The sequence below is a fragment of the Cucurbitaria berberidis genome (genome assembly GCF_010015615.1).
Source record: "Cucurbitaria berberidis CBS 394.84 unplaced genomic scaffold K460scaffold_1, whole genome shotgun sequence".
NCBI classification, from domain to species: domain Eukaryota; kingdom Fungi; phylum Ascomycota; class Dothideomycetes; order Pleosporales; family Cucurbitariaceae; genus Cucurbitaria; species Cucurbitaria berberidis.
In genome coordinates, this window is record NW_024468935.1 from 3,701,269 (window position 1) to 3,726,831 (window position 25,563).

The following is a 25,563-nucleotide window of genomic DNA, read 5'->3' on the forward strand; positions in this document are numbered from 1 at the left end:
GGATGGATCGGATACGGAGGTGGACTCTCCTCCCGGGGATAAGTCCAAGGGCAAAAAGAACGGTGCGGGCAAGGGCAAGAATAAATCTCTTACAGCTCCTGGTCTACTGGATGGATTGGATACGGAGGTGGACTCTCCTCCCGGGGATAAGTCTAAGGGCAAAGGGAACAGTGCGGGCAAGGGCACGAAGGAGTCTGTTGCAGCTCCTGGTGTCGCTACCCCAACGCCGAATGCTAAGGGAAAAGAGCCGACTCCGTTGATATCCCCTTCCAGCTCCTTTCAGCGTCGACCAAATTCTCAGCCAGCTACCCAGCCGAACAGCCTTACACAGCTGCCCATGGCAGGTAGCTCGGCTCAACCCACACAATCGGCCTCTATTCCGGGGATCCAGAATAGTCCGGGTAGCGCGATCCACAGCTGGTTCCAGGACCAGGCGGACGCAATGGGTGGTGATGAGGATGATGACATGCCGGATACGGATGTTGAGACTTGGGGTGATAGCGATTAAGAGTAGGGGGGACTGGCGTTCGATGTAGTGAAGCGAGATAAGAGGGTTATTAGAATGGGAACGGTCATGGGGCGAAAGACAAATGGTATACGAGTGTATTATGACACCGTAAGATAGGTGATTTGAGTGTCTTTACGCTCAAGAGTACATATCAATGGAACCACGATATTCACGCTATTGCTCGGTGTTTTTGCTTTGTGGTCGTTAGTCTATGCATGCTGCCTGCGAAAGACATCTCTGAAGACTGCTCTAAAACCTAACATTCTTGTATACTTGGGATAATCGTAGCGTGAATGTTTAACCAGATTCAAGTGGTGGAGTTTGGCCTACTTCCCTAGGCAAGACATGCTCTATGCTGCACTTCTATTTTCTAATGCTCAGCCGGCCAGACTAGCAGTAGATCACCTTTTTATATTATTTAGCTACCTCATCCCCAGTGCTTAAATCAATATCTCAGATGATAGGGACTTGCGCCTGACTTCCTCTCGTCTCGTAGACTGAGGTTGAATGAGGGCCGATCATCAAGAACGCGAGGAAGAAGAGTGCACGTAATTTGAGCATGATTGCAAGGCGCTCGTACTCGATCGATGCCTCTTCTAACACCATATCATGATAGAAAGTACAGTGTTTAATAAGAGCGCCGTGTAAGTCCCACGGATGATAGACTGGCTGCCAGTTTTGCGAGATCGAACAATCGGACTCGCTGGATAGGTACGTCGATCGTAGAGGGGATGGTGTCGTAATCGAGGTAAGCTTCCACCAAAGAAGACGGATCTGTGACGTTGAAAGCTTGAACAATCTGCGCCCAGGTAGCTCGTGGTCTATCATGAAGTACCTCCAAATGAAGTGGTGATGTCCGAGCAGCCTGTAGAAGGCGTTCGGGTTGAAGGCTGATCTTAGGATACAGTATCTTGATTCTTCGCAGACTAGGTCGCTAAGATCGATGGTGTGCGATGACTCCAATTGCTGCTTGGTTCGTCTTCCACAGGGCGTGTCCGGACATGAGCTTACCAAGGAAGAGTTGCAGGTATGCCATTATGAATGTGGCGATGGAAAAGCCCACAGCGATGGACGCGAGCCTGTTGGCCGTGATTGCAGCCTGGGTTTGCACATCTGAGTCGGTCGACATTGTGGCCTTGTGGAGTATGTTGCAACGTTAAGACACTGATAGGGCTGTAGAGCCTTTCTAAGTCCATCTACCCATGACTATTTTGTTCTAAGACTGAGATATGAGTCAGTGGGTGTTCAGCCCCTCAGCCTCGTTGCAGTGCATCGACAAGATAGCCTACTATACGAGGTGCATGTAGAAAGACGCCACGGCGCAGTGCAACGCGCTGATAGGACAGGATTTGGCAATGGCTGTATACTGGCGCGGAAAACATAGCGGATGTAGATGACGTGAAACGCTGCAGTCAGGAGCCAACGGGTAGTGATGTTATATCCTTATCACGCTGAGGGATTGCTGATAGTGCGTTTGGTGACGAGGAGAAATTGTGGGGGGTAGACTATATAATAGTTCTTTCGGGGCAAGTGCCAAGAAACAACGAGAAGGGAACCAGAGCGCATCGCGACATTTGTGGCATTGAACTTGGTAGAAAAGGCTCGCCCAATACTTATGTGCAAGTTAGAAGTAAGAGGCGTAAGTTGAAGGCATAGACCTATCATGCAATGAAAGCTGCATGGTAGGGAGACCTATTTCGTAGCTGGAATCTGTTTGCTTAAGCAGTATGCTGACGTCCGTGAACCCTACTGCACGAGTAGAGCTAAGTGCTGTCTGGTAAGAGCTATGTAGCTCGAGCCTATTTCTAGTAAATCCCCGAACCTAAGTAGGTTTTGAACAATGTACACGATGAACTGGACGCTGCACTGGTTAGCCAAGCATGTCTCTGTATCATTATAGTCTGATCTTCTCCAGCTCCTCGCAAAAGTACTCGTTTCAGTTGTCACATATCCAATGCCATCAAGAGGGATTTGATCATTTTTGGTTGATCTTGGGAGGAGACTTGATTGATCTTGCCATTGTCATGGACTTCCGATACCAATGACACCGTGAACCAGCCTGAACATGCCATATGAAAGAGAGCACGCATGAATGTCTCCCCACTGTCGTTCTCTCGTTCCGTGAGGGATTTTGCGCCGAATCATTCGCCGCTCCATCGCTCATCTACATCGTCCCCATCCCCCAAGGTCGTAGCGGAAATTATATCGAAGAAGGGTACAGCATGACGCGGACGGAGGCACCGAAGGACTTGGGAGGGAGGTTGTTCCTGAACTTGGCACGGACGACACCGCTGTTGCCGTGTGGCCGGGTGACCTTGCCCCAGATGACGCGGATCTTGGAGCCCTGGATAGCCCTCTGAGCACGGTAGACGTCTGCGCACACATTAATTTTCCTTCTTCAAGCGACGTGCCGTCGGAGGCGGGTTGTACGTACATGCTACGCGCTTGCCAGCGTAGAATTGGGCCGCGGCGGTGTCATCGACGCCCTCGAGCTTCAGCAGCGAAGTGCCAGGGTTGGTATTGCGCTTTCTACGAATCGTGAGTGGGAGCCACAGATGCGGATGTGGAATCGTCGTACCCTCGCTGGTAGCTATGGCATTGTTAGCGATGCGATTATTTCGATCCTGGACTGGTGCGCACTCACGAAATGTGCTTGCCCTTGACGTAGAGACGGTGCGATTTGTCAGACATGGCGAATGATATTGGCCTCCGGTTGGTGTGTGGGAAGAAGGCGTGGTGTTGCTGTCGTTAGTACCGGTCTGTTCGAGTGTGGGCATCTGGGCAAGCAAGAGTGGCATTATGTGAATGTTAGTGCGACGCTTAGCCAATCACCGCTGGGCAGCACTGTTCGCGTCCAGCCCCAAAAAATTGTGGCGACTCGAAATTTATACATCTTCATCTCTCGTACAATTATTATGAACAACAGTTGCTGCTGAGCACGTATACTTCCGATCACCGTTTCCGTGAAGGCATTGGGTTGGTGGGCTCCTGGGATTCTACACGAACATTTGCCGATGAGAGAATAAAGCCAAGCCGCGTCTGGAATCAAATGCCTTCCTCACTTTTGTGTCTTAACAAGCCCATTTGTGCAGTTATCTACGACTGCGGTCAATCACGGAATATTTGCGTTGCTGCTCAGATCACGCGGTAGACAACATTTGAACCTCGATACTCCTCTTGCCCTTTCGGCTATAGTGGAACAAGCCTTGGCGCCTCACGACTGTAATCAGGCAAGTTGCATACTGCAGTTCTTATCTGCATAACTACCGAGACAGTAGTTCTGTCTTCTCCGGTTGGGAAATCAGCTTTCAAGGTTGGCAGCCGATGGTGTAGCCTCAAGGGCCTCTTCCTGCGTGCAACAGACAGATGAAGGTGGAGCCCTCAACATTAGCCATATCTACACTGAAGAGCTAGGTGCTTCTTGGCATATAGAGTGCAAACTTCCGTATCGCGGCACGGCACACAATGCTGCTCCTCGTCGTATCACGTTCCCAGATCATTGCAGGATGCCTACGGCCAAATCCGCACGCTTCCATTTCCATGCTGAGTATGCCGGAACATATTGGTAAGCGTGTGGAGTCGGTCAAAAAGACACAGATTAGAACCTATCATCGCGGACATCCATGGATGCAACTCTTGCAGTTAGGGCCTCAACGGGTTCATTGACGCAAGCAATGCTGATCGAGGGGCCGAATAAAGTCAAGAGACGTGTATAACCGCCCCCGAGAGGCTGAGGGATGCCGGTGCTTGTGTTACTCTATTTCGCCATGAAATAATATTTGCAACTAGTTCTCCCGGACTCGGAGGAGCTTCATGGCGGGGTAGCCGTGCGTGGGATTAGTCGGGCTTCACGCAGTGCAACGAGCGTGAAATGAGGTCCAAGGCGTTGGGCTGCACTGGAAGATTTATTAGATGAGACGTTGGCCAGCTTCACAGGTCCAACACAGCACCTCTGAAGCCCGTTGCAGGACGAGATAGCGAGTGCCATGGTGGGGTTTATCCGCGACTCTCGGCGTTAGTGCAGTAGCCTCCGGAGGGCACGGCGGGTTCTGACTGGTGCCGGACTTGAGTTGCAAAAGACGTGCCGCCGCTTAGTGATGCTTGATGACCTGGTTGTTTACTGACGGGCCTTAAAAGACGTCGAGGCCTCGCTGCAGCCCGTCGCGAAGCTTTTCCCTCCAATTGATTGTTCGCTGCTAGAGCTCAAGGTCAAGGGGCAAATCGAAGCCACTACGTCAACCACCGCTAGAGCAACACCGATAACCCACCCCACCCCTCGTAGAAGCTTTTCATCCCCACGACACGTCCCTGCCGTCACCTCCGCCCTTGCTCCGATACATCTTGTGTTCCTTTATTGCTGCCAATTGACCTACAGCCCTTTGCGACTACTCTCTACGCAAAGCGATCGCAATCCACCATACCACAACTGCCATGGCGGACACGGTCATCCAGCCTCAACACGAGGAAGTCAATGCCGGGTAGGTACCCTTTTTTGTCTCAGACTAGCATTGCGAAGCTCAAGGAGAGCTTTCTGGGGCTCGCATCAATTTCTCCGACGCTTGCCTGAGGCGGGACCATCTCGCGGTTTGGGATGGAGGGGCACTTCAACAGCGGAGCAGAAGGACAGTCTTGACACAACGCAAGACCACTGGCTGACTCGAAAACAATCACAGCAACATGGAGCTCAAGGACAACACGATTATAGTGGTTCTAGGTGCCTCCGGCGATTTGGCCAAGAAGAAGACCGTGAGTACCTAGACAGCCACAGAGCAAAATGTCGAAGACAGCTAACCGTGATCCAGTTCCCCGCCCTCTTTGGCCTCGTAGGTTGCATGCTTCGATTACAGCTTCCCCGTTGACCACTCGCACAGCACCGAAACAACTTCCTCCCCAAGAACATTCGCATCGTCGGATATGCGCGGACAAAGATGGACCATGAGGAGTACCTCAAGCGCGTCAAGTCCTACATCAAAACACCAACAAAGGAACTAGAGAAGCAACTGGAAGAGTTCTGCGGCTTCTGCTCGTACGTCTCTGGCCAGTATGACAAGGACGAGTCTTTCCAAGAGCTCGAAAAGCATTTGGGAGAGCTCGAGCAGGGGCGCAAGGAGACCAACAGAATATTCTACATGGCTCTCCCGCCCAGTGTGTTCATCACAGTCTCTCAGCACTTGAAGCGCAACTGCTACCCCAAGAACGGCATCTCTCGAGTTATTGTCGAGAAGCCGTTTGGCAAGGATCTCCCAAGTTCAAGAGAGCTTCAGCGCGCACTTGCACCAGACTGGACTGAAGACGAGCTCTATCGAATCGATCACTACCTAGGCAAAGAGATGGTCAAGAATATTCTTATCCTCCGATTTGGTAACGAGTTCTTTGGAGCAACCTGGAACAGGAACCACATCGATAACATTCAGGTACGGAGAGCATGCATGGTTTGCAAATCCTCTGCTAATTGGTGCAGATCACTTTCAAGGAGCCTTTCGGAACAGAAGGACGAGGCGGTTACTTCGACGAGTTCGGCATTATTCGTGATGTCATGCAGAACCGTGAGCAGCCATCCACTACTACCCAATGCGCAACGACTAACTAGTGACAGACTTGCTGCAGGTGCTCACTCTCCTTGCTATGGAACGACCAATCTCCTTCTCCGCTGAAGACATTCGCGACGAGAAAGTCCGTGTCCTCCGCGGTATGACTGCGATCGAACCCAAGAACGTCATCATCGGACAATACGGAAAATCGTTAGATGGCTCAAAGCCCGGATACAAGGAGGATGACACAGTGCCCAAAGACTCTCGTTGCCCCACCTTCGCCTCCATGGTAGCCTACATCAAGAACGAGAGGTGGGACGGCGTGCCTTTTATCCTGAAGGCAGGAAAAGCGCTCAACGAGCAGAAGACGGAAGTCCGCATCCAGTTCAAGGATGTCACTTCGGGGATTTTCAAGGACATTCCACGAAACGAACTCGTCATTCGAGTACAGCCCAACGAGAGTGTCTACATCAAGATGAACTCGAAGTTACCTGGTCTCAGCATGCAGACGGTCGTTACAGAGCTTGACCTTACTTATAGGCGGCGATTCTCAGACTTGAAGATCCCCGAGGCATACGAGTCGCTCATTCTCGACGCGCTCAAGGGTGATCACTCCAACTTTGTTCGTGACGACGAACTCGACGCCAGCTGGAGGATCTTCACGCCTCTGCTACATTACCTTGACGACAACAAGGAGATCATTCCTATGGAGTATCCTTATGGTACGAACCCTGTCTTCTACATTGGCAACGGAAATGACTGACCATTTGATAGGTTCTCGCGGTCCTGCGGTATTGGACGACTTCACTTCTTCCTACGGATACAAATTCAGCGATGCAGCCGGTGGGTTCCAACCTGTAGCCTAACTCGACGGGCTCACTGACATACTCGCAGGCTACCAATGGCCAATGAACGAGCAGAAGCTTTAGGTTCAGTGACACTTTCGTACAAAAGTCAGCTGTATTGGAGTTGGCTGGGAGGGATAAAGGATCCTCGCTCCTCTTCACGGTCTTTGAGCGGCGCTTTGAGGCTCGATTAATGGAAAGCCGGAAGTCAAGAGATTACGAATGCCACGGCGTTTCTGTTGCAAACATACAATGACACGATGATTTCTACAACTTGTTTAGTTAGAACAACAATGAGTAGACTATTGAAATGAGCTGCGCCTGTCCCAATATCCCCATCACAATAACCTGCCTAGTGACAAGGCCTGAATCAGTATCATAGACTGGCTGCGAAGGTAGCTTGCCGAAAACGGAGGGACAAAGATCCATAGCGCATCGGTCGCAACCCACTCTTAGCGGGATGGAGGGGAATGGCGCGCTAGTAGGATTGCATCATGCGGCATGTCGAGAAATTTTTTGAAGGTATCGGAGGCCGTTTGAGTCAACCGTAGATGTCACCGTAAATAGAGAACGCGGTTAAAGAGTAGTCATCTTCGAAAAGAGTGGAGATCGTCTGACCGTGTTCTGATGTTGCCGCCGCTACTTCCATACTTTCATTGAGGACTGGAAAACCTGACTTGTGACTCTTGTAACTCAGCGATCCTAAAAAGCTGAACAGTCTTGTAATAGAGAGACCCTCACTCTTTAAACCCCCAAGCTTTTCGAGTACCCCCCGGATTGAACATCCACATCGAGCTATTGCATCCCCCTTCGAACAATCCCTCCGCAACCTCCCCGCACCTACCATGACTCCCGCACAGGACATCACCGGCGGCGTCAACACGCTCGCACGCACCGTGTCGAACAGCCTCAACCTCAGTACGAGCCCGAACCTCTCTTTCCACAGCCCACCTTCCACATTCCGGCAGCCACCGCCAGGCAGCACAAATGCGCTCTCCACGGCCTCGCAGCTTGCGAAACAGCTGAAGCCGTTCGACACAAAGGATATTAAGGTTCTGCTCTTGGAAAACGTGAATGAAGCGGGTATCGACATTTTAAGAGGACAGGGTTATCAGGTTGAAGCGATCAAGAGCAGCTTATCCGAGGATCAGTTGATTGAGAAGATTCGCGATGTGCAGGTCATCGGCATTCGGTCCAAGACCAAGCTCACCGAGAGGGTGTTGAAGGAAGCGAAGAACTTGATTGTCATCGGTTGCTTCTGCATTGGAACGAACCAGGTCGACCTCCAGACTGCTGCGCAGCAGGGTATCGCAGTCTTCAACTCGCCCTTCAGCAACTCGCGCTCCGTCGCCGAACTCGTCATTTCAGAGATCATTGCGCTCGCCCGCCAGCTTACCGACCGCTCAATGGAACTTCACAATGGCACATGGAACAAGGTCAGCAAAGGCTGCTGGGAGATTCGCGGCAAGACGTTGGGCATAGTCGGCTACGGACACATTGGCAGCCAGTTGAGCGTGTTGGCTGAGTCCATGGGCATGAATGTCATCTACTACGATGTCCTGACTATGATGAGCCTGGGAACAGCACGGAATGTAGCATCATTGGACGATTTGCTGGCAGAGGCCGACTTCGTCTCCCTACACGTTCCCGCGACCTCAGAAACGAAGAACCTCATTGGAGCCAAGGAGCTGGCAAAGATGAAGGATGGCAGCTACCTCATCAACAATGCCCGCGGCACCGTAATCGACATCCCCGCCCTCATCGAAGCCTCCCGCAGCGGCAAGCTCGCTGGTGCAGCGATCGACGTGTTTCCCCACGAACCAGCGGGTAACGGAGACTACTTCTCCAACGACCTCAACAGCTGGACCAAGGACCTTGTCGGCCTCAAGAACATCATCCTTACCCCACATATCGGTGGAAGCACTGAGGAGGCTCAAAGCGCTATTGGCGTTGAGGTTTCAACAGCCCTTGTGCGGTATGTGAATGAGGGAGCGACGCTAGGCGCGGTGAACATGCCAGAAGTCAATTTGAGGAGTGTGACCGTGGACAAGGAGGACGATGTGAGGGTTATCTATATCCATAAGAACGTGCCCGGTGTGCTGCGACAAGGTACGTTGAGCGTTATATCAATTCTCCTGTGATGAATCCCGCTAACAAATATATAGTGAATGGCATCCTCCTTCACCACAACATCGACAAGCAGATGTCCGACTCGAGAGGTGAAGTTGCGTATCTCATGGCAGATATCAGTGATGTCAAGGAGGGGGAGATTAGGGATCTCTTCCAGAGCTTGCAGGAGCTTTCTTGTAAGTTTACCCCAAAACTAGGTGTTACGCGTTTACTAATATGCAATAGCGTGTATCCGAACGAGAGTTCTTTATTAGATGCAGGTATTGAGTGTTCGGTCGCTAGGTTGCCGATTGAGGCAGACGCGAGGGGTGGTCATATATAGTGAACAGCGATTGGCGAAGCGGGAGGCTGTAGGTCGCGGAAGAAATGTAAAAAGATACAAAAGTTATACAGTGGTAAGTGAGTCATTGGACAGTTCTTCATCAGAACCAAGAGAAAGTGGGAAAGCAAAAAGCATTCAACATTGGCGTTAGAAGAGACGCTTGCACTGTCTTTTAACCATAGAATCACCATTCGCATTCAGATCAACATGGGGTCATATTTTACCTTGCGGAGCAGTTGTGGAGAGTTAGTTGATATTCTACGGGCATGTGACGGATATCATAGCAAATGACAGAATCAGATCAAAGTTGATTGCGCGAAAGACCAACATCAAGCTCCAGAACACATGTAAATCTAATTATTTAACAATTGTAATACAGCATACGCCTACTTCGAGACCAATACGCAGCATCTCTCTCAATCATGCTCACGCCCAATTTTCCTGGGCCACAAACGCCAAGCCATTCTAGTATATGTTAAAAGTGTGTAGTGAAATGCTCAATGCATAAGAGGTACAAGAAAGCGAACATCCCTGCCAACCCTGCAGAAAGAGGGCACACACATTGGACTCAATCCAACGGCGGTACCAGAAGAAACAAGTATATGAGATTGTCGTTTGCCTTCATGTTGTGTCCTTTTAATCCAAAAAAGGTGCTCTATTGCTTCAAGCTGTCCCTCATGCTCTGGCTGCTCGCACTAACCGGAACATTGCTCGTGGGAAGCACGTGCTTCGGCTTGCTGTTCTGTCGTACCTTGGCCAGCGCATAGACAAGACCGCTGACAAAACCGACGAAGATGGCAGACACACTGCCGAAGGTGACCGGGGCATCGAAAAATACCAGCCCACTAAGCGCAATGGGCAATTTGTTTAGCGCGCCGACCATGGAGTACGTCGTAGAGGAGGTAACGCGGACGGCCCAGGCAGAGGTGTAAGAGATGAAGACGGTAGAGAGTCCGGAGACGATCATAACAATAATGACGGTATTGCGCTGCTCGGGGGGGAAATTCTTTTGGATGTTGGCGGCGGACCAGTCTTCGACGAGGATGGAGGCAACGAGCAAGATCGGGATAGTGAGGAGATTGTTGTAGTACATGGCTATACAGTGGTTAGCAGAAGATAGGTAGCTTCAGATTCCAGCAAACATACTGTCAAAGTCCTTGAAGTTGGTCAACTTTATACGCTTCCTCATAGCCAAAAGATAAGTAGCACTGCATATGCAGTTGAACATCATCCACAGATAACCAGCGTGCAGAGTCGACATAGCATCAGTAGACGCACTAGCAGCCTGTCCCATGCTAGCCAAAGCGTGTTGAATGTCGGCCCAAGCCGCAATGACGGAGCTCAGTACCATCAATCCGAACGAGAAGAGCGCCATCGGTGTCACGGCACCACCGAACCAAAGCACCTCTCCATATGCGATCAGGATGATTGTCAGGTTCTTGAAGATCGTGTATACGGGGATCGAAAGGAACTTTAGTGCCCAGGTGCTCGTGTAGATCATGCCGATGAGGAGGACGGAGATGGGGAACCCTGCTGCTGTTAGCCTGTGCCCTATCTCAAACATCTCTTGGACGTACACTTCTTTGCCTCGTCGCTGTTGAAGTCCCTGTATGTGATTACACCGGCGGCTTTGCAAAACGAGATCGCTGCTACGCAGACGACGGACTGCAGTACTGTTAGCCAAGCACTCTACCGGCTGAGAGTAACACCATACCTGTACGCAGAGTAGGAAGAAGTTGAGATTGAAGTCCACTCCTGACAAAACGTATTTGTTTGTTACTGTCATCGTAATGGAGGAAGCACAATATGCGAAGATGGCAATAACCGGGTTCTCTGTCACCGACGTGCCTCCGCTTCGATGCACACTGGAGGCGCGCGGGGGCGACGGCGCGCGGAATTCTTTGCCTCCAGGCATTTCGATTCTGTAATCGTCGCTCTTCTTATCGTCGGACATCGTGAAGTTGGGACGTATTCGCGCAAAAGCTCCCTTGGTCGGTGCGTCGTAGGCGGTGGTGGCAGGACAGGTAAGCTGGCGTAGATGGCAATCACAAAGGAGGACACGGCGTCGAGGGGGAAAGGACAGAAGATCGGACGTAAAGGGAAAAGAGGAGAGTTTCTCAAGACAAAAGCCCAAGGACACGAATGGGTGGGTCTCAATTACGGTGCTCCCCTGGCTTGGTAGGTGTTGGTTTACGAGCCGTGGTAGGTAATTTTAAGCTGGCAAATGCCGCTAAGCCTCCTTGAGCAGCCAGTAATGGTCCGTCAGCCGCGACCCTGCATGGAAATGCAATGGCTTTTCTATTCTTCGCTACCAGACGCGTAGCTCAAGCCTTGTACGAACGAGCAAATTTCCACGGCCAGCCTCGCAGACAGGATTTCTAGAGAAAGTGTGTGGCTCGATCAGCAGTGGCAGTGTTATCTTCACGTGACCGCTCTTATCGGCGCCTCGTGTAAAGATCATCCCCCCCTTTTCCCACATCAGCCCAGCCATCGTGTGCGCATGAAAGAATGGCTCAACTGGATTCCAAAGTCGCCTCGATTGTCGACCGCGCCACAAGGGACGATGATTCAGACGAAGACGGCCTAATTGCATCCCTAGAAGATGACTCAGAACTCGATGCCTTTCGAGAGCAGCGACTACAACAGCTCCATGCCGAGTACAGCAGAGCGCAGCAATTAAAAGCTAGCGAGCACGGCACGTACACTGAGATCAAAGATGAGAAGGCGTTGATGAATATCACGACCAGCACGAAATTGTGTGTTGTTCACTTCTTCAAGCCGGACTTCAACCGCTGTCGGGTTATGGACACACATCTTGAGGTAAGTCCCCAATCACACTATCAATTACTTGGTCTAACGTGGGAATAGTCTTTGGCGACGTCTCATTACGAGGCCCGCATACTCAAAATCAACGTCGACAATTGCCCTTTTCTTGTCACTAGGTTAGGCATCCAAGTCTTGCCATGTGTCATTGCTTTCATCGATGGCGTAGGAGCTGATCGCATCATTGGATTCGAAGGACTAGGAAGGACTTCAGAGAGTTTTACGACTAGGGATCTGGAAGCAAGGCTCATACGGGCTAATGTGCTTGCGAGGAACAAGGTCAACGATGAAGATGAAAGGAGGAGGGTGCAGAAGAGTAAGGCGAAGCAGCAGGAAGACGAGGAAGATGATTGGGAGGACTGAAAAGCTGTTGGCTGTACGGTCAGTTGCGTCAGCTCGCCCCATCCGTCTACTGCGCGGCTTATTTCCGGAATGCATTCAGCAGAAGTCGGGAAAACAGGACTGATTCAATTAAACAGTGCATGCATTACGCCAGCTGCGATGGGTTTGTGCACATGTTCGAGATCTAATTGGGTAACAGTCATGGTCCCCATACAAGCGATTGCCTGGAGAGCAAGCAAAAGTACGCTTCCAGTTGGCCCTTCGTAGGCTAGAGCTCGACCAGGCTATATCAAGGCTATGCAAATTAACGGGGAGATCACAGTTCCCGTAGTCGAATAGCAAAACATATACACAAATCGCGGAAGCAGTTGACTTGCAGACGATGATTTGTTGAAAAGCTCAGCTGATGCCCCAGTGTAGTATTTGTATAACAAAGACGAGAATTGAACTCTGCAAAGAACGTGAATTAACAGTAACGGGGAAACAAATACATACACCAAGCGGTAGATTGGTATAGTCCTAGAATATTGTTCAGTTGGATGCCATGGTCCGGCTAACGGGTGCTGAGTAATCGCTATTGCCGGAATGGCGTCATGTCCGCCACGTGCGATCGCCCAATTCAAATACTTCTTGGTGTTGCCCAACGCCCAACTTGAACGCAACTTTTACGCTTCTCCAGGCAACAGGGCATCAAGTTATTATAAAATCGACATATAAACTTGACAATGAAGGCCTACTGGTTCGATAATCTCCCCGTAAGCCCTTACTTCCTCGCCAAAGCGTCTCCATCTCACATGACTGCAGGGCGACCAACGCGAGCCACACAACTCTGGCCGCACTCTCGACCCAGACTATCTCGCCAAACTAGGTGTCATATACCACCATGTCCCCGACGTCTCTGGTGTTGACGTAATCGCTACATCCCGCAACTATAGAAATCGGGATGAAATCACTGTGTCGCCCGAAAAAATGGGCGCCATCTACGAGGAGAAGGTGAAGAGTTTTTTCCACGAGCATCTTCATGAGGACGAGGAGATCCGGTACATTTTAGACGGCGGAGGCTACTTTGACGTTAGAAGTGAGGGGGATGATTGGGTGAGGATTTGGCTGGAGAAGGGAGACCTCATCATTTTGCCGCCCGGCATTTACCATCGGTTTACTACTGATGAGCAAAATGTAAGTCTATAGTCGCTGAATGCTAAGTGTAGTGTGGGTTCGAAGCATACGAGGATGCTAACGACAAGTTTTTTAGTACACCAAGGCTCTGCGCCTGTTCAAGGATGAGCCCAAGTGGACACCACTGAACAGAGGAAGCGAGACGGACACGAATCAGTACAGGCAGGAGTACATCAAGACGGTTCTTACGGCTCAGTAAGCTCCCAACGTTGGGAGTATGTGCAGACATGCAAACACGAGCTGAAGTAGATCAGTCTTTACCAGCGAATTATTCCCCTCTTATTTAGGTCTCGAATATACATTCTATTTCATGAATTTGAACGCTGACGTTCTAGTTGCTCGTCACGTCTACAATGTAACGCATGCGAGAAAGGATACATAAGGTTTCGCGACGTCAACAAAGGAATGCCTTCCGCCACCATATTTTCATTCACCCGACAGTGTGCTCCCTTTATTAGATTGTACACAGCAACTTTCAACACTTTCACAATGATATTATTTTGTTACTCTGACAACGAGCAGGGCAAGTACATGAAGGAATCGAAGTACAAAGCATTGTCTTGAAACGACTGCCTTTCAGGCCCCTACACGTGCCTACTTTTTCAAATACCCTCTTATCCCGATTCCAGCAGATATAACGGACAATATACGACAGTAATCAACCACAGATATTTCAACATTGCTTTATCCTCAACTTTACTACTTGTCATCACACAAAAGCACGCACAGAATCTTGTGCACTGCAACTATGAAACGAAAATTACCTTTCACGATGAATAAAAATGCCGCTAGCGAGACATTTATTCACACGGAGCAGAGATTTACATCGTGGCAAGTCACGTCATCGGATAAGGAGAGCGAGGCGTCAACACCTCTAGAGACGGCTGGTAAATCTTTCTTTGGAAACCTCCTAGGCGAGGCAAGAACGGGCGGCCGGGATTTCGTCTCCCCGGGGGAGAAGAAGAAGGACCAGCAGAAGAAAGACGAATACGAGCGCGCACATTGGCGACCTGGTCAGATACGTACGCCTACGCGAGAGTGGCAAGATATGCGACAGTTGCCCAGTGTGCAAATGTTAGAGCATCTTGGCAACGCTCTCAATGATGGCACCGCATACCAAAAGAGCTCCACTTATCGACCTGAAAGCCCCCTTCTTCAAGACCAGTTTTATCCCGATAATGGTCTTCAATATGAGAACTCTTCGCAGGTCTCTTTCTGCCAACACCAAGACCTATGTATCGAGTGGAATTCTCTGGATCCGGACAACAAGAACGGCACATGGAAGCCGAGGATGAAATCCTACTTCAAGTCTCCTTTGGATCATGAGGACCACAAGTCCTGCCCTGCACCTGATTACCAGACGCGGGGCAAGATTCTGGCTGAGCGTATAATCCAGAAGTTTCTGGACATGGAGAATGGCAAGCTTACCGCACGAGATAGGCGAGACGGAAAGGAGCCACGTAGGCCACCGCCAAACAATAGGGTGGAGCGTGAAATTCAGTGCATGATTTCTCAGATGAGCAGGGGCAAACACGAGAAGATTGTCGAGCAGCGGGAGGCTACGCGGGTGTTAATGAATGCCCAAGACCGTAAGAAAGAGCTGGACACGATGGTGTTGCAACAAGCACAACAAGAGGTGCATCGCGGTCAGCGAGCTAAAGGCATCACAGTTGACGATTCGGAAGATGACGAGGCGCCATTGACAAAGCCCAAGAAATTGAGAGTCAACACCAAGAGCACATCTTTGGCAAAGCGGTCCACCAAGGATGAAAAGAAGTCGCCAATGACGAAGCGAACGAAGACACCACTGAAGCCTCGGAAGGCGAAGACGACTGGGGCAGAGTCTGATGAAGACGGCCATGTCGTGCCTAAAAAGGTGACTTCTGTACGGCCAATACATCGACGTCTCGTTTCGGAGCAAAGTTCAGATGAAGAGGAGCAGCCTAAGGCAACTCCGAAGACCAAGACAACGGTGAAGCAACCACAGGCCCCAAAGGCTTCTCGAAAGCCAAAGCCGCGCGAAATGACTACAGAGGAGCGAACTCTTCTAGCAGGTATTCATCAGGTCGAAGAGGAAGAGACGGAGCATTACGCCGCGGTTGAGGTGAACGAAGAACCGCAGTCGGAATCTCCTGAAGCAGACAACAAAGATGAAGACGATGAGCTTCGCAGTGTGCTAGCAGCGATAGAGCGTCCTAACATGGTTACAGGTGTCACTCATCCCCAGCAAGCCTCTGTCACCGAGACGGCTACTATAAAGAGGGCGACAAACGAGAAGGATATTGAAGAGGTTGAAGAAAGCTGGAGCTTCTTCAAGGCTGCAAGAGCAGAAGTGCAAGGGCAGGAGCAGGCTGACGACGAAGAAGACCAAGCGTTTACTCAGCCGTCAGAGACATCTGCCACACCGGAGGCTGATGAAGTTGCGCATCAAGCACCTCTCAAGAAACCAGAGCAGACGAAGTCAAAGAAGCGCAAGGCAGCCGTCATCGAGGAAGACATGAGTGAAAAGCAGTCGCAGAAGAAGTCTAAGAAGTCTGCTGCCATCATTACGGACAGTGATGACGACGCAGACTATACACTACCTGCCGCGGCAACGAAGCTGCCAGAGGAGATGGTCTGCGAAGGTTGGGAGGCTGAGGGAGCTGCGTTGGTAGAAGAGGTAGTTCATCAACAAGAAAAGGAAGAGGAGCAGGAGCAGGAGCAGAAAGAGACCGCAGAGGAGAATGAGGTAACGGAGACTATTGAGACTCAAGAGACCATTGATATCACGGACACGATGGAGAAGATTGCAACCACGCAGATTATTGGAGTCGACCACACCACGCAACTCGACGAGACGGAGCCTTCCGCTGAAGATACTTCGACTCTCCCTTCTCCTTCAAAGAAGCGCAAGAGGAGTTCCACTCCCGAGCAGATCCCCGAGGTGTCATCAAGCAAGGAGTTGGACACCAATGCACAGCCTGCCAAAAAGCTCAAGTCCTCCCCTGCAGAAGAAGAAATCACCGTTATCCAGGAAGAAGTCACACGCCCCTCCACCCCGCAGCCATCGTCGTCGGTACCCCCATCACCCTCAAGCACTCCCTCGCCGCTAAAGAGCACCAAGCGAAAGAATGTATTTTCTGATTCCATGGCTGAAGAAGAGGATTCGTCTGTGACATCTTCTACGCCATCGAGGCTAGTTGAGAAGGTGAAGCGGGTTGCGTTTTCTCCAGAGGTTACGTCTCCTTGTGGACGGGAGCGGAAGATGAGTATCCCGTATATGGTTGACGTTGAGGGTGATGCGGGGGTTGTGAATGGTGAGGTGGATAACACAGCGTTGTCCGAGGATGACGAAGATGGTTTAGATGAGTTGTTCCTCGAGTAGGTACCTGGATGGATGAAGATGGGGAGAGGATGGACATCAGATGTCCATGCCTTTAGCTCAAGGACAATTGTCGTTGGTTAGTGTCTTGGAGTTTGGCGTCATTTTGAGCATTTGCATTTAGCAAGAGCATTGCGGGAGTGTTTCAAGCCCCTAATTGCAACCATGTTGTAATACGAATTCAGTTTGATTTATCATGCATGCCTTAATCCAGTGTGAGTAAATTACGTACAATGGGCCAAAGTCTGAATGAGAACTATGGGTATAGTGGATTATTCTATAGCTTGACACTGTACATGCCCACCTAACCTGCGCCGACAAACCTACAAGACCTAACCTTGAAACGCCATGCTTTTCCCAACTTTTGCTTGAACAATCTATGCAAATAGCACCTGGTCGCTGAGAGGATCCTTTTCTTGCTTGCGTCCACCATGCGACGTGAGTCCGAGATCGGCGTGCTTGGCCTTTGAGTCTTTTACCGCTTCAGTCCTCCTATTGAACCTGCCAGCCTTTGACAGGCGCAAGTCGGAACGGATCTGGTTGGGCGATACGAATTCCTTGTTCTCGTAGATGATGGGGCCTCCGAAACTCGACTCCTGGATGACGATGGGCGTGAGGACGAAGCGCGGGCCAATCTCTACTAAGCTGACGTCGAAGTCGGTCTTGCCGCTCTTCTTCTTGAGAAGAGCATCGACATCAACCTCGTCGCCATCCTTGGTGGGCTTCTTCCTGCTCGTCTCGCTCTCATTGACCTGGTAGACGCGGACCCAGATCTTGCCGTCTGCAACAGTAAAGCCCATGACATGGTCCACGAAAGGCTTCACCTTTCTGCTCGTCTTGGGCACGCCAAAGATTTGGGTAAGAAGTTCCTTGATGACGCGGAGATGGGCCTGCTTTTCGAATGCTGCGTCGAAGGAGAGGATGGGCCGCGATCCTTTTAAGCAGTTTCCGATGAAGTTGAGCTCTTCCATGGTGTGCAGATTTTGCAGGTGCATTTTTACGGTGGGTCCATTGGGGGGCTTGGACATCCAGCAGTAGAGATCCTGGCCTTTGCGGGCTTCAAAGAAGAGGACGTTGTTGCAGTTGTAGAGTTCTGGGACTGTTAGTCTTTGTCATGTGACTTGAGAGTAAACATGGCGAATCGTGTTCTTGAAAACTGCGAGGGCACATTTTTTCTTTCTCAGGCAAGATGGACTCTACGTACCCGCGAGTTCGTTCAGCTGGTAGAGCTTGGTCTTGGTGTCGAGTTTTGCCTCTTTCCGGCTATGGGGCCTTGCTGCAGTCAGCAAGTATTCGCAGAGCGCCAGACTTGAAACTCACATGAGAGAGTACAGGTCATTTAGTAGATGACGATGTCTGAAGGTAACGCCTCTTGAGCTCTGCGAATGATTAGCAAGGCCCGTCGCTGTGTAACCGGAATGCGTACCAGAATGAGGACGCGCTGCTTGTTTCTCTTCTCTCCGGGCTCTTTCTCATGGCCATCTTTGCCGGACAGGGTCTTGTATACGGAAGCCATTGTGGATATGGGCTATGATGTTGCGCAAATGGCGAGTTGGACGTGCCCTTTGGGAGAGTGAAAAAGTTCGAGAATTGATGCCGAGCGGTTTAGCGCCATCGCCTCGCAGGACGCTTGGGCCTGCATGCGAGCCAGCGGTATGGGTCGCGCCTTCCGTCACCGTCCTCGTCTAGTCGCGTCCAATGAGGACGTCGATTGCTGCCTCAGTCACCCGGTACAGTCTCTGCGCATTGGGGTCGCATCTGGGCGGAAAGTGAATGAATGAATCAATTAATATGAACAGCGCAGAAGCAGAAAAGCAGGAGGGGAAAAAAGGCAGAGTTGGGAGGTCATGTTGGGCGGTGGTCGCATTAGCCGAAGCTTGCAACGCCTCAACCCGGCACGCGGAGCAAGAGAGAGAGAGGAACGGCGTGGGCACATGGGATGGATTACGAAATGCGCCCAGCATCAAGACGCCATCAGAGAGGACCAAAGTAGATAATAACTCTATGCAGATGGAATAAAACCCAACCAAGAACCTGCTGGCCAGCTGCAACGGGGCCGCTCGCATGCATGCCAAAGTATTGGCCGCTGGACCCTCTGGGCGTGCGTGGAGTACTGCTTCTACGATAGATGGGGTTCAAGTGCTTTGTTAACAGTAGAACCCGCCCAGTCGCGGAAAAAGGGTCGCGATGCGTGTGCCGCGAGTAATTCCCACCATGACTTGCCCTTCTCCTGCTGCTCCGCGCCCATCTTCGCTGCATCTCATCAGACGCTGTCTCGCTGGTCGCTGAGGCTGCCATCCAACCTCATCGCGGCTCTGCATCACTGGGGAAAGGGAACTGGCCGCGGCCGCACTAAGCACAGGAGCTGACCGTCCATCTTCCCCGTGTGTGTGTGTGTGTGCTTGCTTTCAGACGACGACTTTGCTCCACATCCATCAAAGCCTCGTCGTCCCCATCTTCCCCTCTGCCTGCTGTCCATCTCGCCGTCGTTCGTCACGCATCCATCGTCCCATCCATCATCCGACGGCGCAATCAATCACTCAACCAGTCCTGTCGCCCGCCTGCGACGCCTGCTGCTGCTGCGCGCTCCCCCAGTTTGCCTCTGCTGCTTCTCGCCCATGGAGCAGCCAGCCCAACGGCAGTGCTGATAGCTCTCACGCGCGCGCGCAGTCGTCATGTTCCGCGATCCCGCCGTCGTGCCGCGCTCGGTCGACGACGCGGAGGAGCTTTCGCGAGGAGACGAAAGAATGCCGCCAGGGCACCAAGGGGATCCTCCGCCAGCTTACCACACATCGCCAACACAAACCGCCCAACCCTACCAGCACCACTCCCCAACGACACCCGCGCCCTTGCCGCTGCACCACGCCAACAATTTCCATCCCCGTCAACACCACCGTCCTCCCACCTCGCCGCCCTCGACCGACCTCCCGCCCATCACCACGCAGCTCTACGCTCGCGACACGTCCAGATACTACGATCCCACATCAGACAATGGCGAGCGCACTCTAGGGCGCGACCCGGCGCGTTACGACACCAACCACTATCCCCCACAGGTCCGTACACCTACCTCCCATCCATGCCATCGTCGACGTGCCTGCTCTGCTGCTACAGACACATTTTATATGCAGGGATAAAACGCTAACCCTCCTCTTCTCCAGACTCGAGATCCGCAACCCTATCACTCGCCAGTCACAAACGCATACCCCCATCACTCGCCGCTGCAGCGTCCGCATTCACAACACCAGCAGACTGGCACCATGGAGGCCATGTCGCACTCTCCCGTGTCCCCGTCCGTCTATCAATCATTGAACCGGGGCGCCGTCCAGCCGCCACCGCCAAACTATGCGAGGCGGCCATCGTTCAAGGACGAGGTAAGTGAAACCACGCCTTACTTGTACTTACCATCATCTGTCTGCAGTCCCTAACCACCACGCAGGCACCGCCCCCAACCCGCGCCGACCCCATGTCCCTCTCGAGCATCATGTCCTCTGGCGTAGACAACGACCCTCCACCGAAAACCCAACAACTCCCGCCCCTCAACCCCGATTCCTATCGACTATCGAAGCCATCGCCCAACCCCCTTTTTGTCAAACAAGAGGCCATGACATCCCCTGCACCTCCCGACCTACCACCACAAGGCAATGGCTACCCCCCTCGAGGCCTGTACGAGTCAATGCCACCTGTCGGTAGCTTGCAGCCCTCGCTCCAGCCCTCATCTCGCGAGCTGCCTGTGCCAGACGAGGCTGAAGTAGAGGCTGCTCTCGCCCACATCGAAACCAAGCAGATGAATGAGGTTGAGGATTCAGGCACCCCACATGAGCATGAGGAGCACAAAGAGCGCAGCCAAAAGCGCGCCTTGGAGGTTACCAATGCAGACAATAGTAAACGCAAGCGCCGACGGACTGCTACCCTGGTGCGCTTCCAGGATGTCATCGGTGCCCACCGCGATTATGCCAAGCAGTCATATAACTTGGAACATGAGGGCGACGCCTGGCAACAGGTCCAGAGCCAGGAGATTGCCGAGGAGAAAGAGCGCAAGAAGGACATGCAACGCAAGCGCAGGCGGGAAAAGACCATCCAGAATGAGGAAGCCAAGCGTGCTGAAGCACTAGCAAAGGCTGGACAGGCGGAGAATGAGGAAGAGAAGGAGCGACACCTCCTAGCTGCGCAAAAGGCTGAACGCAAGGCGAAGACTACCTCGCAGCTTCTACAAGGTAATGCGCCTAGCAAAGACATCCGGGAAACTACTCCACATGGGCCAAACCTTGAAGGCGGCACCATGAGCTCCTTCCAGGCCTCCGACGACGTTCTAGGAGGTGGCGGAAAGCGGAAAGGAAACCGTGCTACGGGGCGTCTCAAGAAAAGCAAGGAACAAAAGCAGGCAGAAAAGGATGCTGCTGCCGCTGGTCAGGCCGCTCTCGATCGTGGCGACGACCTTCCTCTCATTGCACCGCGCGACGAGTCGCGTCTCGAATCCGTCAGAGGCCGAAGTCATACAGAAGATCTGGGCCCTGTTGTCTTGACATCTTACGACTCGTCCGTATATCGCAATCTCTACCAGCAGATTGTAAAAGACCTGGCTCGAAAGGATTTACCCAAGGTCGTCCGTATCAAGGAGAATTCACTGTCTACAAAGCAGTCGAATCTACGAAAGACAGCCCAGTTGGCCGCCAAGGAAGCCCGTCGATGGCAGATGCGCACAAACAAGAATCAGAAAGACACACAAGCTAGGGCCAAGCGCGGGATGCGCGAGATGCTTGCTTTCTGGAAGAGGAACGAGCGTGACGAGCGCGAGTCACGGAAGAACGCTGAGCGTCAAGAACTGGAAAATGCGAAGAAGGCTGAAGCTGATCGGGAAGCCAATCGACAGAAGCGCAAACTCAACTTCCTTATTTCCCAGACCGAGCTCTACTCCCATTTCATCGGCAAGAAGGCTAGAACATCTGAAATCGAGAGGTCCACGGACGATGCCGACACAGCTGCAGCTGCACCAGCGGAAGCACATCATTCCGGAATCGATGTTGGCGATCTGCCTACGCAGGCTAGTGGCAAGGTGACCAACTTTGAAGACCTTGATTTTGACAATGAGGATGAGAGCGTTCTCAATGCCGCCGCTATGGCGAACGCCCAACACGCCATTCAGGAGGCGCAGGATCGAGCTCGTGCCTTTAACAAACCTGGGGGTGACGAGGAGGACGGCGAGCTCAACTTCCAAAATCCTTCCGGGCTGCAGAACAAAGAAGACTGGATACCTCAACCTGGCATGCTCAACTGTACCCTCAAAGAATACCAACTCAAGGGTCTCAATTGGCTGGTCAATCTGTACGAGCAAGGTATCAACGGTATCCTGGCCGATGAGATGGGCCTTGGAAAGACCGTCCAGTCCATTTCCGTCATGGCATACCTTGCTGAGAGGTACAACATATGGGGTCCTTTCCTCGTCATCGCCCCGGCTTCAACACTGCACAACTGGCAACAAGAGATTTCGCGGTTCGTGCCAGATTTGAACGTAATCCCCTACTGGGGCACCGCCAAAGATCGAAAGATTTTACGCAAGCTGTGGGATCGGAAGCATGTTACATACACCAGGGACTCGCCGTTCCATGTTGTGGTTTCCTCCTACCAGTTGGTCGTTCAAGATGCTCAATACTTCCAGAAGATGCGTTGGCAGTACATGATTCTCGATGAAGCTCAGGCCATCAAGTCTTCTCAGAGCTCTCGATGGAAGAGCTTGCTGGGTTTCCACTCGCGCAATCGACTGCTTCTGACGGGTACACCCATCCAGAACAACATGCAGGAACTCTGGGCACTTCTCCATTTCATCATGCCGAGCTTGTTCGATTCGCATGACGAATTTAGCGAGTGGTTCTCAAAGGACATTGAAAGTCACGCACAGAGTAACACCAAACTCAACGAGGACCAGTTGAGGCGACTACATATGATTTTGAAGCCCTTCATGCTGCGACGTGTCAAGAAGCATGTACAGAAAGAGCTGGGAGACAAGATCGAGTTGGACGTTTACTGCGACCTTACCTACCGACAGCGCGCCTACTACGCCAACCTTCGCAACAAGATCAGCATCATGGACCTAATCGAGAAGGCTGTTGGCGACGAACAAGACAGCGCGACCCTGATGAACCTCGTTATGCAGTTCAGGAAGGTTTGCAACCACCCTGACCTTTTCGAGCGCGCTGATACATGGTCTCCTTTCTCCTTTGCCTACTTTGCTGAGACTGCGTCCTTCCTGCGCGAAGGCCAGAACGTGCGAGTTGGATATTCCACACGAAACCTAATAGAGTACTCTCTACCGCGCCTTGTTTGCCGGAATGGCGGTCGGCTTGATATCGCTGGTCCTGAGAATCCGACGGCGGGCTTCAAGGGCCACTATCTCGACAACTTGATGAACGTCTGGAGCCCAGACAACGTTCAGCGGTCCGCTCGCCAGGCAGGTGCATTCTCTTGGCTTCGCTTTTCGGATCTCTCGGCAAGTGAAGCGTCAAAGGTTGCGAAGAGCGACTTATTCCACAGAGCTCTTGCTGCTGGTGACAAGCCAAACAAAACCGGTCGATTCAACGTTTTCTATGATGGCGACAACGGCGAGTGGGAACCCAAGCAATCGATGTTCAATATTGTCGATCGCCAAGATCGCGCTCCTTTGACCGACATCACCACCGAAGGCTACATGCACAATCTGCTCAATGTGTCCCAGGCTGCATTTGAGAAAACAGGCTTGAACGTTATCGAGCCATGTGCCAAGCCAAAAGCCTCCGCGCCTCCGATTGAGCTGTACTGCGCCAGCCAGGGTGTCATCGCAGAGAAACAGCGTGACTACTTCAATGCTCCCATCCGCAATGCCCTGTACGGCGTCTCCGAGAAGACTGAACACGTCATGTTAGATTCCAAGCAGGATAGCACCGCTCTGACGGTTCGCAACAAGCTACCCCCACCGACAAATGAGCGAACGCGGTTCACGCACATCGAGGCCCCATCCATGTCGCGCTTCGTCACGGATTCTGGTAAGCTAGCTCGACTGGATGCGTTGCTCAAAGAGCTCAAGGCGGGCGACCACCGTGTCCTGCTGTACTTCCAAATGACGCGGATGATTGATCTCATGGAGGAGTATCTGACATACCGAAACTACAAGTACTGTCGCCTGGACGGATCGACGAAGCTCGAGGACCGTCGAGATACCGTCGCAGATTTCCAGACGGACCCGTCCATCTTTGTCTTCCTGCTGTCTACCCGTGCCGGTGGTCTTGGTATCAACTTGACGGCGGCCGATACCGTCATCTTCTACGACTCGGACTGGAATCCGACGATCGACTCGCAGGCCATGGACCGTGCCCATCGTCTTGGCCAGACGCGACAAGTCACAGTATACCGTCTCATCACAGCCGGCACTATCGAAGAACGAATCCGCAAGCGGGCTCTTCAGAAGGAAGAAGTGCAGCGCGTTGTCATTTCGGGTGGCGGCGGTGCTGGAGTCGACTTCAACACGCGGTCTAGAGAGAACCGTACCAAGGACATGGCTATGTGGCTCGTGGACGACGAACAGGCCGCTGAGATTGAGAAGAAGGAGGCAGAGTTGGCGGAGCAGGAGAAGAATGCCCCACCGGGAAAGAAGAGGAAGAGCAAGAAGAAGGTGGATGTGAACTTGGACGACATGTATCATGAAGGTGAGTCTGATCAACAGCTACAATTTTGATGGTAGACATACTGACGCCGGCTAGGCGAAGGACATTTCGATGAGAGCGCAAAGGCCAGCGGTGCAGCGACTCCGATAGCTGCTACGGAAGCCGCTCCAGGCGGCAAGAAGAAGAAAGGTCTCAGCAAGAAGGCGAAGACGGCTAAGCAGCGTCTTGCAGTTGCTGATGGCGAGGTTTAATCTTTGTAACACTACCCTTTCCCTTTCCCTTTCCATCTTTACCTTTAGCTGGGGCACCAGCACCCCGCACCGGGCACGTTAGCTTGTACGGGACGTTGCATATGTACACTACAGTCGTGTTCCTTTTCCTTTTTACCTAGGGTTGCTTTTGGCGCCAGTCTCCTGCATCATACTGCATAGATGAGGGAGTCTAAAAGATGTAGAGATTATGTTATTTTGTGGATTATGCATCGACAGTAATTTGACCGTGTTGAAACGCTATACGCGGGTGCCGGCTATTATAATGAAGAGTCGCAACTGTTACTGTCTGTAGATGCTGCAGGATGCGCGACGCTTTTGCGACAGCAAGGGCGGGTCATGTCCCTTCAGGTGGGCTACGCATCCACTTGGTGTAACGGATGGGAAATAATTTGGTCGCTCGTCCAAAGGAGTAGCGCTTCCTTTTCCTGCCCAGGTGTAATAATCTAATCTAAAATTACATTTGCGCGCTGACTGATGAACACGATGGCGCTAACCCGGTGGTGATTGGACCCCTCCATGGTTTTGGTTTGGGTTTGGGTTGGATTGGTTTGGTTTGGTCGGCGCCCGCGGGACGTGAATGGATTGGGGGCTGGCTTTTGGCTGGACCCGAGTGCGCTGC

General features: G+C 51.9%; 11 protein-coding genes across 11 annotated transcripts in view; 7 read left to right on the forward strand and 4 right to left on the reverse strand.

Annotated features, from left to right (window-relative positions):
- K460DRAFT_391337 (uncharacterized protein) overlaps positions 1-684 on the forward strand; it is a 4,674-nt gene extending 3,990 nt beyond the window's left edge. Inside the window, exon 3 of the mRNA XM_040935830.1 lies at positions 1-684. Within this exon, the coding sequence (XP_040793524.1) occupies positions 1-508 (508 nt within the window). The 3' untranslated portion in view covers positions 509-684.
- Positions 685-961: 277 nt separating this feature from the next.
- K460DRAFT_400997 (uncharacterized protein) lies at positions 962-1,637 on the reverse strand (the record flags this gene model as incomplete). Its single annotated transcript, XM_040936381.1, has 2 exons — positions 962-1,434; positions 1,520-1,637. 2 exons carry the CDS (start codon positions 1,635-1,637, stop codon positions 962-964), a joined length of 591 nt encoding a protein of 196 aa, XP_040793525.1.
- A 741-nt stretch (positions 1,638-2,378) lies between these two features.
- K460DRAFT_361712 (ribosomal protein L35Ae) lies at positions 2,379-3,334 on the reverse strand. The gene is made up of 4 exons (XM_040932513.1): positions 3,153-3,334; positions 3,087-3,098; positions 2,943-3,037; positions 2,379-2,881 (listed from the first exon to the last, which is right to left on the reverse strand). The coding sequence occupies exons 1-4, from the start codon at positions 3,197-3,199 to the stop codon at positions 2,709-2,711; spliced, it is 327 nt and encodes a 108-aa protein (XP_040793526.1). The 5' UTR covers positions 3,200-3,334; the 3' UTR covers positions 2,379-2,708.
- Positions 3,335-4,738: 1,404 nt separating this feature from the next.
- On the forward strand, positions 4,739-7,030 carry K460DRAFT_361713 (glucose-6-phosphate dehydrogenase). The gene is made up of 8 exons (XM_040932514.1): positions 4,739-4,986; positions 5,182-5,254; positions 5,311-5,331; positions 5,380-5,922; positions 5,970-6,054; positions 6,105-6,761; positions 6,814-6,882; positions 6,934-7,030. Exons 1-8 carry the CDS (start codon positions 4,940-4,942, stop codon positions 6,966-6,968), a joined length of 1,530 nt encoding a protein of 509 aa, XP_040793527.1. The 5' UTR covers positions 4,739-4,939; the 3' UTR covers positions 6,969-7,030.
- Positions 7,031-7,729: 699 nt separating this feature from the next.
- Positions 7,730-9,336, forward strand: K460DRAFT_274513 (D-3-phosphoglycerate dehydrogenase; the record flags this gene model as incomplete). The annotated part of the gene is made up of 2 exons (XM_040927963.1): positions 7,730-8,993; positions 9,050-9,336. The coding sequence occupies 2 exons, from the start codon at positions 7,730-7,732 to the stop codon at positions 9,334-9,336; spliced, it is 1,551 nt and encodes a 516-aa protein (XP_040793528.1).
- Positions 9,337-9,739: 403 nt separating this feature from the next.
- On the reverse strand, positions 9,740-11,567 carry K460DRAFT_25164 (UDP-galactose transporter). The gene is made up of 4 exons (XM_040927388.1): positions 11,051-11,567; positions 10,914-11,001; positions 10,483-10,866; positions 9,740-10,431 (listed from the first exon to the last, which is right to left on the reverse strand). The coding sequence occupies exons 1-4, from the start codon at positions 11,288-11,290 to the stop codon at positions 9,992-9,994; spliced, it is 1,152 nt and encodes a 383-aa protein (XP_040793529.1). The 5' UTR covers positions 11,291-11,567; the 3' UTR covers positions 9,740-9,991.
- A 245-nt stretch (positions 11,568-11,812) lies between these two features.
- On the forward strand, positions 11,813-12,911 carry K460DRAFT_302583 (thioredoxin-like protein). Its single transcript, XM_040929909.1, has 2 exons — positions 11,813-12,156; positions 12,205-12,911. The coding sequence occupies exons 1-2, from the start codon at positions 11,845-11,847 to the stop codon at positions 12,520-12,522; spliced, it is 630 nt and encodes a 209-aa protein (XP_040793530.1). The 5' UTR covers positions 11,813-11,844; the 3' UTR covers positions 12,523-12,911.
- Positions 12,912-13,146: 235 nt separating this feature from the next.
- On the forward strand, positions 13,147-13,971 carry K460DRAFT_302586 (1,2-dihydroxy-3-keto-5-methylthiopentene dioxygenase). The gene is made up of 3 exons (XM_040929910.1): positions 13,147-13,256; positions 13,306-13,677; positions 13,754-13,971. The coding sequence occupies exons 1-3, from the start codon at positions 13,227-13,229 to the stop codon at positions 13,874-13,876; spliced, it is 525 nt and encodes a 174-aa protein (XP_040793531.1). The 5' UTR covers positions 13,147-13,226; the 3' UTR covers positions 13,877-13,971.
- Positions 13,972-14,425: 454 nt separating this feature from the next.
- K460DRAFT_350954 (uncharacterized protein) lies at positions 14,426-17,041 on the forward strand (the record flags this gene model as incomplete). The annotated part of the gene is made up of 1 exon (XM_040931547.1): positions 14,426-17,041. The coding sequence occupies one exon, from the start codon at positions 14,426-14,428 to the stop codon at positions 17,039-17,041; it is 2,616 nt and encodes an 871-aa protein (XP_040793532.1).
- K460DRAFT_328411 (brix domain-containing protein 2) lies at positions 16,962-18,631 on the reverse strand. The gene is made up of 4 exons (XM_040930701.1): positions 18,465-18,631; positions 18,359-18,417; positions 18,243-18,310; positions 16,962-18,131 (listed from the first exon to the last, which is right to left on the reverse strand). Exons 1-4 carry the CDS (start codon positions 18,552-18,554, stop codon positions 17,416-17,418), a joined length of 933 nt encoding a protein of 310 aa, XP_040793533.1. The 5' UTR covers positions 18,555-18,631; the 3' UTR covers positions 16,962-17,415.
- Positions 18,632-19,713: 1,082 nt separating this feature from the next.
- Positions 19,714-24,923, forward strand: K460DRAFT_350956 (uncharacterized protein; the record flags this gene model as incomplete). Its single annotated transcript, XM_040931548.1, has 4 exons — positions 19,714-20,091; positions 20,197-20,409; positions 20,475-24,714; positions 24,769-24,923. 4 exons carry the CDS (start codon positions 19,714-19,716, stop codon positions 24,921-24,923), a joined length of 4,986 nt encoding a protein of 1,661 aa, XP_040793534.1.
- Between the last annotated feature and the right edge of the window lie 640 nt (positions 24,924-25,563).